The 14070-nt window shown below is 43.5% G+C and overlaps 1 protein-coding gene across 2 annotated transcripts in view; it reads left to right on the forward strand.

Annotated features, from left to right (window-relative positions):
• DNER (delta/notch like EGF repeat containing) overlaps nucleotides 1-14070 on the forward strand; it is a 296928-nt gene that overhangs the window by 207910 nt on the left and 74948 nt on the right. For both annotated transcript variants that reach the window (XM_073877575.1, XM_025890378.2), the window contains exon 7: nucleotides 1267-1380. In XM_073877575.1, coding sequence (XP_073733676.1) covers nucleotides 1267-1380 — 114 coding nt within the window. The remainder of the gene's footprint in view (nucleotides 1-1266; nucleotides 1381-14070) is intronic.

The raw sequence follows: 14070 nt of genomic DNA on the forward strand, positions 1-14070 counted from the left end.
CAAATATTTTACTCATCTCATCATACTCACTGATAAGCTAGAATTTCCTGGACTGTTTTAAAGCCTGGAGGGAAGAGTAGGGTTGCAAATAAATGCCTCCACATTCAAAGTCTGTAATTCATACTAGTTTGGCAGGTAATTGAAGCTCAGGCAGATCATCTCTCTTCTAATATCATTGATTTATTTTTGCAAATCTCAGATTCAAGTGCTAATGACAGTCTTTCAAAACTAATAATTCAGAGAGACAAGTTTTTATGTACTTAATGTACATCCTAGGAAGGTATAAAATGTTACAGTGTGATTATAATTGTGTAGAAAATATCTGTGCATAAAAATTTCTGATAGAATTATCTCCAAATTATTAAGAATTCTGTCACTCAAATCACAGAACTAAGAGCAACTCCTCTTTCTATTCGACATCTTGTATTTTCCAGATTTTCCTTCATAACTATTTTCTACTTTAAGAGGAACATATTGGCATATTATTCTTTCAAAGTTGCCTCTCTGGAGGGCTTTGTTTTCAAAGTTAATAAAGAATTTGGAATTTTTTTTAAAGCTTTTTGGTTGCATTCTGATAGGTGGGAGTCCTTATTTCCTCACCGCACATGTGTGGTTATGCTACTATCCAAGGAAATCACCACTGGAATCTTGCTTCACAGAGAATTTACTGATTTGGATGTGATTCAAATAAAATTAAGAATAATATATTAATGTGCTTAATATTATGTGTGCCTCAATCTCTTTATCTTTAAAATGAGGGGGTGGGGCATGGCATTAACACAGAAGGGTTCTTCTAGCTGTAAAATGTACATTAAAAAATTTTTTCTAATACCTAGCATTTTTCCTAATGCATTAAAAAAAAATAGGTATGGGGATGACCTAGGGAAAGTGGCCATCTTTGTTAGGTCAAGCAGAACATTGTAGATCGTGTTTTGCCCTACATCAGAAGGAAGCTGGGACCCCTCCGTTTCTGAAGGTTTGGACTAGTATTTTGAAATAAAATGCAGAGCTAATGCTGAAGAAAAGTCTTTCCTTGCAATAAAGACTTTTATAAAGGAAATGATTTTTGAACTGCGATTCTAAACTGCAATGATTGTTTTCTTCTTGCAAAACAAAAGTAGATCAAGGAGTGGCTGGGGGGGGCCCTTCAGCTCAAAGCCGTTGTTTTTGGTGGGTGGATACCAGTGGACCCCATCAATTCCTGGGGCAATGCACTGTGGGTTTGAAGTGACACATTTTATAAAATGTCTATCTTGTTTTACTCAGGTTATACTGGAGAGCTTTGCCAATCCAAGATTGATTATTGTATCCTAGATCCATGCAGAAATGGAGCAACGTGTGTTTCTAATCTCAGTGGATTCACCTGCCAGTGTCCAGAAGGTAAATATTATTGCCTGGGAATCCCTTTTGTTTTCCACTTTAAATCATAAACTACTTTGATCAGCGTTAAATTTCTGAAAAAATCCATACAAGAGAACCTCCTATTTTGTTTACAAAATGTTTGAATATTAGACATAATCTAGGAATTTCTGTGATTTTTATTTATACATTGAAAACTGAATAAATACAATACAGTGACTAACTATAAGTTTTTTTTTCTAAATTTCACGTTAAAATTTTCCAAAATTTTACTTGTTTTTGATACCAGTTCACATAAAAAAATCTTTTTTTTTAATTTTATTTATTTATTTGTCATAGAGAGAGAGAGAGAGAGAGCACAAGCCGGGGGAATGAGCAGAGGGAAAGAGAGAAGCAGATTCCCCGCTGAGCAGGGAGCCTGATGTGGGACTTGATCCTAGGACCCTGGGATCGTGACCTGAGCCGAAGGCGGACGCTTAACTGACTGAGCCACCCAGGCGTCCCACATAAAATATATTTCAACATAAAGTTCACCTGATTTTATTTTTAAATCAACTTTATACCATCTTAGAAACTTGAAAGCCACATCTTTTGAGCTACTTTTATTTTAAACTTTGCTTTTAGAGTAGTTTGATCTGAAGGAACAGGCAGCTAATCATAGCTATCAAGCTAGTGTGCAAGGAATGATTTTGGGCTCAGAGGAAGTTCTCATTTCTGTGTGGAGGAATGTTATGGAAGTGATTACTTTAAACTTTAATGTGGTAAGAATAACCTGATATTAGAGGTATTTTCCCCTTAAAACCAGCATGTAAGCTGATCCACGGCAGTGACACCGACAACCACATTAAGTACAATGACGTCCTCTGCGGAGATTAAGTGTGGAGTCTGAGCGTAAGGAAGCATCTCTGTCTGCCACATTATCCTCTGCTGCTCCTGGCTGAGAGGCTGCAGGGGGCCAGTGAGCAGTTGCTAAAAGGCACTGACCTCCCAGGTGACCTGAGGGCTCTGGGTTGCCAGGAGCAGCACCTGCGCTCTGTAGCATCTCCTACTCTTTGATGTTTTGAAGACTCGAACTAAAGAAGCGAATCCTGTCTCCCAGCTTCTGCTCACCTGCTGGCGGGTATTAGCAGGAGGCGGTGGCCCGCCTACTTATCCCTGCACCCCCTTCCCCAAGTTGGCATGTGTTCCTGATGTATGCGGTTACCATGACAATGGAGTTCAATGTGCTTGATGAGCCCCAGCTTTGACTCTCGCCTTGAGCCTCTGAAGCAAATGGGAGAACTTTGAAATGTTGGAAGGGTGGAGGGCTGAGCAAGCAGCACCCGCGTCACTTGCAGATAGAGCACTTTGCAGATTTTCACAGCGTCACTAATTCATTGCTACCTAAGGGGTTAATTAGTTGCTACCTAAGTGGTTGTAGGCTGCGCTTAATGGGCAAGGGCGGGCTTCAGGGTCACCAGCTGATTGACCTCAGCAAATCATTAATCCCCACTCCCCCCCCCCCACCTTATCCTCCTAAATGTGGGCTGCGGTGATACTGCAGACTTCATAGGGCCATTCTGGGTACAAATGGGATTTTTGTGAAAGAGCTTTGAAAACTCCAAATTGCTTATTTTTAGTTTTGATAGCCACCAGAAAGTTAAAATGAAGCCGCAGAGGCTCAAAGAGGTAGTGACTTACAAAAATCACACCACTGGTGTGCCTGGGTGGCTCAGTTAAGTGTCTGACTCTTGATTTCGGCTCAGGTCATGATCTCAGGGACCTGATATTGAGCACCACGTCGGGCTCTGCACTCAGCGTGGAGCCTGCTTGGGATTCTCTCTCTCCCTCTGCCTCCCACTTTCCTCTCTAAAACAAATAAATAAAAAAAATTTTTTAGAAAGCTGAGTATTTAAAAAAAATCATCCCAGTAATAAAGGATGACTCTTGAAGTAGGACCCGGGAGTTTTACTTTTGCTCTGTTTTTCTGGTGGATGAAGGTGGCCGAGGACTTCCTATTCTCCAGGCGCTGTGCTGGGTGCTGGGACTTAAGGGTTAGCAAAGCTGGGATGGCCCCTCCTGTGGTGCAGACACAGATAGGTACGTAATGACAACAGGACTGGGGCCTTGAAGATGCACAGATGGAAGCTGGTCAGTCTTGGGGAGCTGGGACTGCTGCCCACATGGGGAGACCCTGAGTGAGGACAGGGAGGAGGAGGGCGGAGCTGATGGCATCGCCAATGAGGGAAGACAAAGAGGAAGAAAGTGGGTGATGGGAAGGCTGAAGTGTGCGGGGCTTCACGGGGCTTTGTGGGCCGGGGTGGGACATTTCACTGTCATCCTGAGTGGGGAGCCAGGGGCTTTGGTCTGGAGCCTGGCCCTGCCACTTACTCACCAGCCCCGTGTCATGGGCGAGTGAGCTCATCCCTCTGTCTCACTTTGCTGGTCTGTAAATTGGGGAAATGATACTGCCCACTTAATGGTCGGGATGAAACAAGATGACGCAGGTAAAGTCCTCAGCACAGTGCCTGGTGGTGTGCTCATTCCACGTGAGCTGCTTCATCATTATTGTTTTCCTAATAACGATTACTATTAAACCATGATGGATATAGACTGGAGAGAGACAAGATTGGGAATAAGGAGAGAAATTTGGGGATTGTTGCAGAAGTCCAGGAAATAGATGTGGACTGGTAGGAGGGGAAGGGTGGAGCTTGAGAGGTCAAAAGAGGGGGCCTGAGGTGGGTGGGTTATGGAGGGGGGGGAGAGTGGGGCACGTTTGTGCTGTCTCTCACTCTACAGTTGGTTGTGCCATTCATGGAGAAGAAGAAATGCAGAGGAGAGGTGTTCTATTTTGGACGTGTTGAGTTTGAGGGGCCTTTGAGGCATCCAAGCAAGGATGTCAGCTGAGCAGTTGCTGTGTGAGTCTGGCGGTTGGGGCAGAAGTCTGGGCCAAGTCCAAATAAAGACACTCTAGCCCAGAGATGGCAGTTTAAAGCTGGCCATCCGGAGGATTGTCTAGGGAACCTTCTCTTTTATCTGGTGGCCTGTCCATTCCTCCATGCCGTCTGGATAAAGCTGAGAGGAAAAGTGATGATCTGGACTTACAAGGATGAAGACGGATTTCCCAGCAGTCTTTGCACAAAGACTTTTGTTCAGAAGTTTACCTTCCCTGAAGATGGACGAGGAAAAAGGGGCTTTAATTATAGTTCTGAAGGATTCATCGCCGTGTTTTGGAGCCTCTTAGTGGGAGCGGAGGTTGGGCTGGCATTTTGAAAGCAGCCCCTCCCACTGACTTGCTCTTTGGGTGCTGGTTGTAGAAAATAATGTTTATAGAGCACTTTAAAAAGCTTATGTCTCCAGGATCCTTCTCATTTCAGCCACATTGTGAAGACAAGTTTGGAAAGTGTCGCAAGTGCACAGAATGTTCTGGATTCTGAGCCAGCACTGGACACTTGCTGCCTTCTTTTATTTCTTTCTTTCCCTTTTTTTCCTCCAGTGATTAACATTTTGTCATGTTTGCTTTATATGTATGCATTTACATATATGGTCTGTGTCTTTGCAAAGTAATTTGAAAGTAAACGACAGACATCGTGCCCCTTCATCCCCAAATAAATCAGTTTGTGTTTTCTGAGAATCAGGACATTCTCCTTCATATGTTACTGTGCATCTAGAAAATGATCACATCTAAGAAAATTAGTAATGATTTCCGAATATTGCTTGCTGTGGCCCTTTTTTCATTTACACCTTTATATGCATTAATTCTGTCTGCCCTGCTTCCCCGTGTTATCTTGTGAGGGTGGGAAATACCCTGCCCGTGGAGCACTTAGCTCCACATTTTATGTTAGTAAGAGGTTCATAAAAATGTGTTTATAAAAGTCAACACTTAGGTATCACTCTGTATGTCTCCCAGCTCATCTGACCCTCACGGCAATCCGATGAAGCAGATGCTATTAATATTTCCATTTAACAGATTGGGAAACCAAGGCACAAGAGATTAAATACCCTGCCTATGATCACATAGCCAGAAATTTAAACCCAGGCAACTTGGCACTGGCCCTCTTAACCATTGTCCCATACCATCTCTAAATACATCCTTTAAAATAAGTTCCATCCTGTTTATTTATTTTTAAAGATTTTATTTATTTATTTAAGAGAGAGAGAGCACGAGCAGGAGGAGCAGAGGGTGAGGGTCAAGCAGAATCCCCTGCTGAGCATGGAGCCCGATGTGGGACTCGATCCCAGGACCCTGGGGTCATGACCTGAGCTGAAGGCAGACACTTAACTGACTGAGTCACCCAGGCGCCCCCTCCATCCTGTTTATTTTTAAAGATGCTCTTTTTAACCAGAGTCATAAGTAAAATAAATGAAAATTATCTTGGGTTCTAAAACTTCTAAATGTCCCTGCTAAAAATTCTTAAGTCTGGGAAAGGCTAGAAAAAAACTTTTTCATATATATATTTAAATAAATTACATATATTCCTTTTTGTAAGTACAGCGAGATCCTTTTACAGTAATTCCCAGTTCCTTCCCTGTCCAGAAAGCTGTTAAAACTAGGTTTTCCCTCCGGTTGGTGCTTTCAACTCTGCGCTCGTATGCTGGCTCTTTTCCGCCTTTTTCATCTTCATTCCGTTTCCTTCAAGGATCATTCTCCCTCCCATCTGGACCAAGTCCTTCGAGGTTGGAGTCCTTCCTGGGCATCTGTCTCTTTGACTCTCGCCTTCTTTTTAACCTCTTTCCGAAAGTTCAAAGTCAGGTCTACTGGACGGCGTGCACGGTGATCATTTAAGCTCTCCTTCTGGAAGTTGTCTGCTTTCCTCCTACACTTAGATTTTTATCCTCCATCAACAGGTTCTGTCTTTTCTCTGAATTTCTACTTAACTTTCACTGGGTCCACATCTGTAAAGTGCTGTTTCAGGTTATGGGGGCTGTGGAGGTGCTAAGAAACAAAAGTAAAAATATCATGAGTATTTTTTTATCTGTACCGTATTGAATGACAGCAGCACAGAGCAGTAATTAGAAGCTGATTTTATTGCCTACGTTATTTACTCTGTACGCTGACATTGTCTTTATGTTTGGTTTAAAACTTTGAGATCCTTAAATTTTAGACTAAATGCATTATAATTCTGAAGACGCCTAAATTCTATAGACTTACCATCACTGCCTATTGGTATTTAAACACGCAAATTTAAATATACAAATATATTTAGATGCATATGTAAATAAGACCTGACCATGACTGTCTAGCCATCATCTTTGCTTCCGCATCTCAATTTTAATTTTTTTTCTGCCTCAGAATTTGAGGCAGAATACCACCCAGACTAATAGGGACTAAAAAAGAACTTAATAGAGATGAAAACATTCAGCAAGAAAGCCCATTTGTTGGTTCCGCAAGTGTGACGATTGGCACGGTGCAGGGAGTAGGATTGCATTGAGTCGAATCTAATCACCGTTCCGGCATCTCCCTGGGCGTGCACAGCCAGAGACTGCAGTGAGAATATGGGGCTTCAGGCACGGTTTTGAGAAGATACTATTTTATCCGATATATTTTACAAACATTAGTCTAAATACATTTTCTGGTGTGATGCCTTCTGATGGGATTGCAGATGCACAGAATCTGTATTAACAGCTCTTTGCACTATAGTTCCGAGGGCGAGTATTGCAACCAGGGAGGGGACCCGCTTCCTTTGGTCCTTGAACTATATATAGAACACCACCCTGGATTCCACTGTCTGACATGCAGATCTTATAACGTAGAAACTCCAGAGCCATGGACGGCTGGAGTCCTTCTCTGACCCGGAGGTCCTGAGACCTGAGTCTGGGGCCGGTGAGGAATTGGGGGGGAGTGGGTTGGTCACAAATGTGGCATATTAGGGTCACATTGCTTGTGTTTGAATTCTGGACCTACCCCCCCTCACAGCTCTTTGCTTCTCAGAGGCTCATTTTCTCACTTAGAAAATGGGGATGGTGTTAGGACATACTTTATAAGTTTATAGTAATATTAGCAATGATGATAATGAGGATGCTGATGGGAGATTTAGTCATATCGCTTTGGGTGAGTCATATAATTTTTATCTCTTCCAGCCACGGTTTTCCTGTTGCAAAATGATGAGGATTGACTATTACCTTTAAGGGACCCTATTCCAAAAAGCCTTTGATTCAAATCTCTCTGTTTAAGAGCCCCTTGCTGAGTCAATAAATCCAGCTCATTGTTTCAAGTAATGTTTACAGAGAAAAGTTTCATAACCTCTTAACGGCTCCCTAAAACTTAATGTTGGCCCATGAGCCCCGTAGGTTAAATCCCACTGCAACAAGCTCCAAGGGTTTATCCAAACTATTTTTGTTTTTCTACATTTTATAGCTTTGAGTAATCAAACCATATAAATCCTTTTGTCCAATTCAAATGTCAGTGGTAATGCTTTTCATCTTACAGGGATTTACAGGCAATGGCCACACATGTCATAAAAATGATCTCTGAGATAATGTGTATTGTTCAGAAACTGGGCATGTTACCCAATAAGGATTTAGGAGTTACACAGTCCTGGGATTTGGTTGTTTTTCCCTAGTATCCTGATATGTAGGGTTTTGGTGAAAGCACTCTCTGAGGACCTTATTAAACTACGTGTATTTACATAAGAAATGTGCAGCATGTCCTCATAAAATTACCAGGCCGGAGTAAAATGTTGCTCTTATTCTTTTCAAATTTGGCATTATCCCTAAATCACCACTTCATTTGGGAATTGTAGCAGCTGAGACCCTTGGAGTTCCAAGGGTCCCATAGTTTCACCTTTTGGAAACAAAGCAGGCTTTCAGATTTATCAAGTGTGAGTAAAACTTAATTTCTGTGTTTGGTGCATGCGGATTAATTTTTGATTTTCACCTGAGTTCATATTTCTCATCTTTTCTCTCTTTTTTTTTTTTCCACATAGCACAGTTTCTCTGAGATTGTTTAAATACAAGTATTGCAAGGGATTTTGTCTGCCTGCTTCTCGAATCAGTGGTGGGATGATGCACTCACTTCAGTGCGTGGCCAGGGTCCTGTCATTTTTAGCTCTGCTCCTCCTCTGGGAACCATTCTGATGTCCCAGTCATTGGTGGCAGATGACAGTTGGAAGCTACAGTGGGACAAATGAATGAAGAAATAAATGGTGGTATCTTGCTGCTTTTCTTTTTAAGAAGAGGTAGGGGATACCTTATAGTATGATGAATTCCGATTTCTTAAGGCGTGCCTCCAGATCTACTCTACACATGAAAATTAGTGTTCTTAAAACCTTTTGGCCTTAAAAATTCAGGTCCTGAATTTCAACTGTTATCTCTCTTGTGGCCTCAGGAATCACAACAACCTCAGCAGTAACCGTAACAATGAGGATATCTGCTGTTCGTTGCGTGCGTGCTGGGTGTTCGCCCTTGAAATTACTATTTGGGATACGTTAGCGGTTAACAGCTGGGGTGCAGGTAGACTTGGCTGCCTGAGTTGGAATCTGGGTTTGATCACATATTACTTGGTGACCTTGGGCAAATAAACCAAAATTCTCTATGCCTCATTTTCTGCATCTGTACAGTGAAGGTAGTATTAGTGCCAACCTAATGAGGTTGTTATAAGGATTAAATCTGTATACGGTGCTCAGAACGGTGGGCTAAGCGATTAATATACAAGGAGGATCCCTGTGGACCCAGGAGATAAGACAGGTTTGTCTGATTCTGGAGTCCGTGTTCTCTCTGCTGTACTAAGCTCCTTTTCTGGTCAAGTTCAACCTTGCGTGACAACTAGCTAGCTGGGTGCACGTCTGCTCTCCCTCATGGGACTCCAGGCTGGTTGAGGGCGGCGATGCTGAACTTTCTTTTCTATTCCTTAGCACGCTTGGCACTTAAGTACCTGTGAGCCTTTTGTTGAGTGTCTGAGTGAGTAAATATCTCAAAACCGTTGCAACACGGTCATTTCATTTCGTATGGGAGGAAACCGGAGCCAAGATGAATGAACCCATGTTCGCTAGTGTAACCAGGTGACTCTCACTGGTGAGACTCCAGCAGTGGGGGGGGGACCAGATCCCATCCAGTAGCCCATTCAGCATGGTTTAGGGGTCATCGGAGACTTGGGCAGATTTCATATACAGAATTTGGGGATCCCTTCTCTGGTGCTCTTCCTTCCTAGGACCCTTTCCTCCTCCCCATGCTGAGCCTGCGCCAGCCTCCTTCCTGGGGTCCCTTTGGGCAGAGAGAGCAGGTTCACCGCTAGCGGCTTTGTGCCCCTGTGTCATTGTCCCAGCTGAGGCTGCCTGCGGGGTGGAGCTCCCCAGATGGGAAACGCACCCCATGCTGGCTGCTTCCTCTGTGTTCTGACCCTCCTCCAAAAGCGGTCTGCTTTCGTTCACTTCCCAGAGCCACATAGTTGTGGGGTTATTTGGTCTGGAGTTTACTGTTGTTATTTGTGGGAGAATCTGTAAAAAAAGCTTACTTTTGCCATATCAGAAGCAGAATGTCTGTATCATTGTCTTTAATAGCAACCAAGATCCTTTATGATAGAAATACAAATATCCTAAAAGTAAGTATAATTTTTTATTTCTCTCTGCAGCAGAATTTATGTCCATTTGTGTGTGTGTGTGTGTGTGTGTGTGTGTGTGTGTATTCCCTGTTTTAGACAGCCGGGGGAAGCTGGAATGAAATTTTTGTCTGACTTGGACCAAAGCACCATGTGATACGCTCCTGGGTCTTACTGTGAACAATTCAGACCAGGGCTTTGAGTCCTGGGAGCATGTGAAAGTGGGATTGACAGACACCTGGCCTAAGAGAGCTGAACACACACACAGCTGTGAAAATAGAAGAATGTTGGTTAATTACTTTATCATATTCTATTTTTGGTTAAATAAGCTTTCTTTGACTAGTTTTTTTCCAACCTAGTTCTCATCTCCCGTGACCTGATGTCCTACTGATAAAAGGCTGCTGAATGTAGATGCTTAGGCTTCCCCTTCTCGAGGCATTTCCCACTGCTCTTCTTTCTAATTGCCCCAGTTATATTTAATTGTAATTTGTATGAAGAACCTTGTCCCTTCCTTGCTTTCAACTCTCAAATAGTCTACACGTAGTGATGCATCTGGTCCCGGTACAGCAGGGCATGCACGTGCCTGGTCTCACCACTGTCCCCCCTCGCTGCACTTGTCCGTCATCCTCTGCTCTGTTACACTCTGGGACTTTATATAACACTCGAAATAATTTTATCAGTTTCCCTTCACAATCAGAGAAACCTATGCTCAAATGAGCTAAGAGGAAAAAAAAAAACACACCTGTAATTGCATCCATCAAGAGAGATCGCTTTGAATTTTAGGCAAGTATCTTTGAAGTCTCTTTTTAATTTAATTTAATTTTTTTAAGATATTTATTTATTTATTAGAGAGAGAGAGCAGGAGCAGGGGTAGAGGGAGAGGGACAAGCAGACTCCCTGCTGAGCAGAGAGCCCAATGAGGGACTCGATCCCAGGACCCCGGGATCATGACCTGAACTGAAGGCAGTGCTTAACCAACTGAGCCACCCAGGTATCCCTAAAGTTTCTTTTTTTTTTTTTTAAGATTTTATTTATTTATTTGAGAGAGAGAATGAAAGAGAGAGAGCACAAGAGGGGGGAGGGTCAGAGGGAGAAGCAGACTCCCTGCTGAGCAAGGAGCCCGATGTGGGACTCGATCCCGGGACTCCAGGATCATGACCTGAGCCGAAGGCAGTTGCTTAACCAACTGAGCCACCCAGGCGCCCTAAAATTTCTTTTTTTATGTGCATTTTAGGAAACTAACATTGGATCTTACTGTGCATTCTCTTTTGTAATGAGCTTCTTACACTGAATAATGTGTTCCAAATGTTCTCCTGTATCATTATTTTCCTAAAGCATTGTTATTAATGGCTGCATTTTATTCCATCATATGAATGTGGCATAATGTATTTAATGAAAGACTTAATCATCCGCATACTATTTATTGATTACCTACTTTGTGGCAGTTACTGTGCTAATGACAAGGGATCTAGGAGTGAACAAGATAGATGGGGGGCTCTGGCTCATGGATCTTGTGGGATAGGAGGTGAGAGACAGTGTAGACGCTATGACCAGGGATATGACCAAGCTCTACTGGGGTGGTCCAGTGGTTGAAGAGGGACACCCCCCCCCCCCAACCCAGACTGGGGGCTGGAAGGAAAGTCTGGGAATGTTCCGAGGGAAGTGATGTTTCAATGGAGACCCGAAGGAGAAGCAGCACCAAGATGAGTAAGTTAGGACTGTGGGCAGAAGACTGTGTCTCCCAGGGAGACAACATGGACACCATGTGTGAAGGTCCAGGAGAGAGAGGGTGCCATGTTGGAGGAACAAAGTGGAGCTCAGCAGAGCTGTAACGCAGAATGTGATGGAGAGATGGTATGGGCTAGTGACTGAAGTATAAGGCAGCTCGGCAGGCCTTCCAACACCATGACAAGGGGGTTGAACTCCATCCAAGAGTGTGGGGGAGGGCACCATGATTCGTTTTAGCAGAGAAGGGGCAGAACTTGAGCATTTGGGAGAAATTACTGTGGCTGAAGGAGGAATAATGGATCAGAGGATGGCAAGAGTCAGAGAACTCTGTTTGGAACCTGTTACAGTAATTTAGGTGAGCAATAATGGTGGGATGAATTGGGGACAATGGAGGTAGAAGGGGATGGACTGGCTGTAAGAGGAGGGGGAGAGGGACCATGGAAATCAACCCAGCTTTCAGAAAGCCTTAGGCAGCTGCGTGTATGGGGGTGCTGTGGGGCAGTGAGCAGCTTTGAGGGGAGAGGATGGGAAGTTCCATTTGGGACACGGATTTAATGAACCCACGGGACACTCTGTTGATTACCAGATGGCTTTGGTCAAATTACTTAACCCTCTGGGCTTCAGTTTCAAAATATGGAAAAGGTAACATGCACCTCATGGAGCTGTGAGGTGGTACGGGGCAGGTGGGTATTCAGTACCTGTGTCTCCCTTTCATGTCCCATTTCTTAGTTCCTATCTTTTTTTTTTTTTTCTTTTGTGTTTCTCCGGACTCAGAATTTCTACAAAGAGTTGAAACATTATTTTTCTTGTGTGTGTAAGGCGATCCTCTGGCTGTCTTATAGGGCAGATTTGTTGTTCATGTCAGAGAGGATGGTTATGTGGTTTGCTCAGGAGCCCCTGCTCAGGATTCCCAGCCTCTTGTGGGCTTCCCGTTTCCTCTCTGGACTCCTACGGTAGCTTCTGGACTTCTTCTGATTCACCCTTGTCCTCTGTGGTCTGTTCTCCACACAATAGGCAAAGTGACCTTTCTAAAATGTAGATCCCGTGTTTTCGCTCTCTGCCCCTTAAACCTCAGGTGATTTTCCACTCAACGTGTGGTGTAGGGCTAATGCATCCCTGCCTACCTCTTGGGCCTCATTTCTTACTACTCTCTGCTTTTCCCTCTCTAGCTGCTGGTCTCCTGCTGTTCTTCAAACACAACTGGGGCTTGAGAACTGTCCTCCAGGGGGCGCCATTCAGCTCAGAACACAATGCTCCTTGGGGCCTTTGCACCTGATGCTGTCTTTGCGGGAAGCCTTGCTCCAGACTTGACTATGGATCATTCCCTCAGGCCATTCACATCTCCTCAACCACCCTATTTAAGACATTCCCCAGTATTCTCTACCTCTTGCCTGCATCAGTATCATGTAGCACGAGTTAATGATATTGATTTACTTATCTTCATATTGTCTGTTTTCCTCACTGAAATCGAAGGTCCAAAGCAGTTCCTGGTACATGGTTGGTCTCCGTTTGTATAGGTTAGATAAATGAGTGCCCAAAGGAAAACACGATACTTTCTGGCTAAACCCTGAAATGTCCATTATTAATAGCCAGTTATTTTTGCTCGTGTAACCCATCTGCTGTGTTATCTCTTTTGTCTTTTATCTGTTGAGTCTAAACTGAAGAAAAGTTGATTTAACATTCCTCTGACTATTTCCTAGTTATTTTTCATTTTCCTCTCTTAGATATAAATTTGTCTTTTTGTTCTGCTAAAGAAAAAGTCCTTGAGGTTATTTTTACTCTCTCGAATGGATTTTCTTAAAAATTAAAAGCTCCCCCCCCCCCTGCAAAAAAATTAAAAGTCCCATTGTCAATGCAGTCATCTTGGGTCTGTTACATCTTAGGGCTTCATAATTGCTTTTCCTAGATGTTCTCCCTTTTCTGCTTTATCTTGCCTATCTGCTTTCTTAGAATGAGAACAAATATGGCCCCAGTTTCGTTTTCCATAAACATCAGCCAAAACCTCCTCTCTAATATCACTCCTCTTCCTTGTCTGTCCAGCCAAATCTTGGGCTTGCTTTGAGACCCCGTGCAAAACCCAGGCTCTCCCTCGAGGTTTTGCTGGCCTGCCCACCCCTGAGACGATCCCTCCTTCTTTTGCATCATTGCTGCTTCTAGAGCCTGTGCCATGCACTCATCCCGTGTAGACAGCCTGGGGCGGTCCCTCCAAACGCACTCTAGGCAAAGGAAAGACAGCCTCAGGTTGTTTGCTCATCACTCTAGATGTGTCTTTCTGGTCTCTTCTGGAAGAATAAGCTCTTTGAGAGTCAAGATGCTTCCTTCTCCTCGTTTCCCTTTGTTGCTCGTCAGGGCACTTAGATGAACCAAATTTCATCCCTTCATCTTTCTTTTTTAACATTTTATTTATTTATTTTGAGAGAGTGTGTGTGCCTGCACACACGGGGGGAGGGGCAGGGGGAGACGCAGAA

Source organism: Callorhinus ursinus, unplaced genomic scaffold (assembly GCF_003265705.2).
Source record: "Callorhinus ursinus isolate GAN/ISIS: 27379988/994484 unplaced genomic scaffold, GSC_fseal_2.0 scaffold2, whole genome shotgun sequence".
Classification (NCBI taxonomy): domain Eukaryota; kingdom Metazoa; phylum Chordata; class Mammalia; order Carnivora; family Otariidae; genus Callorhinus; species Callorhinus ursinus.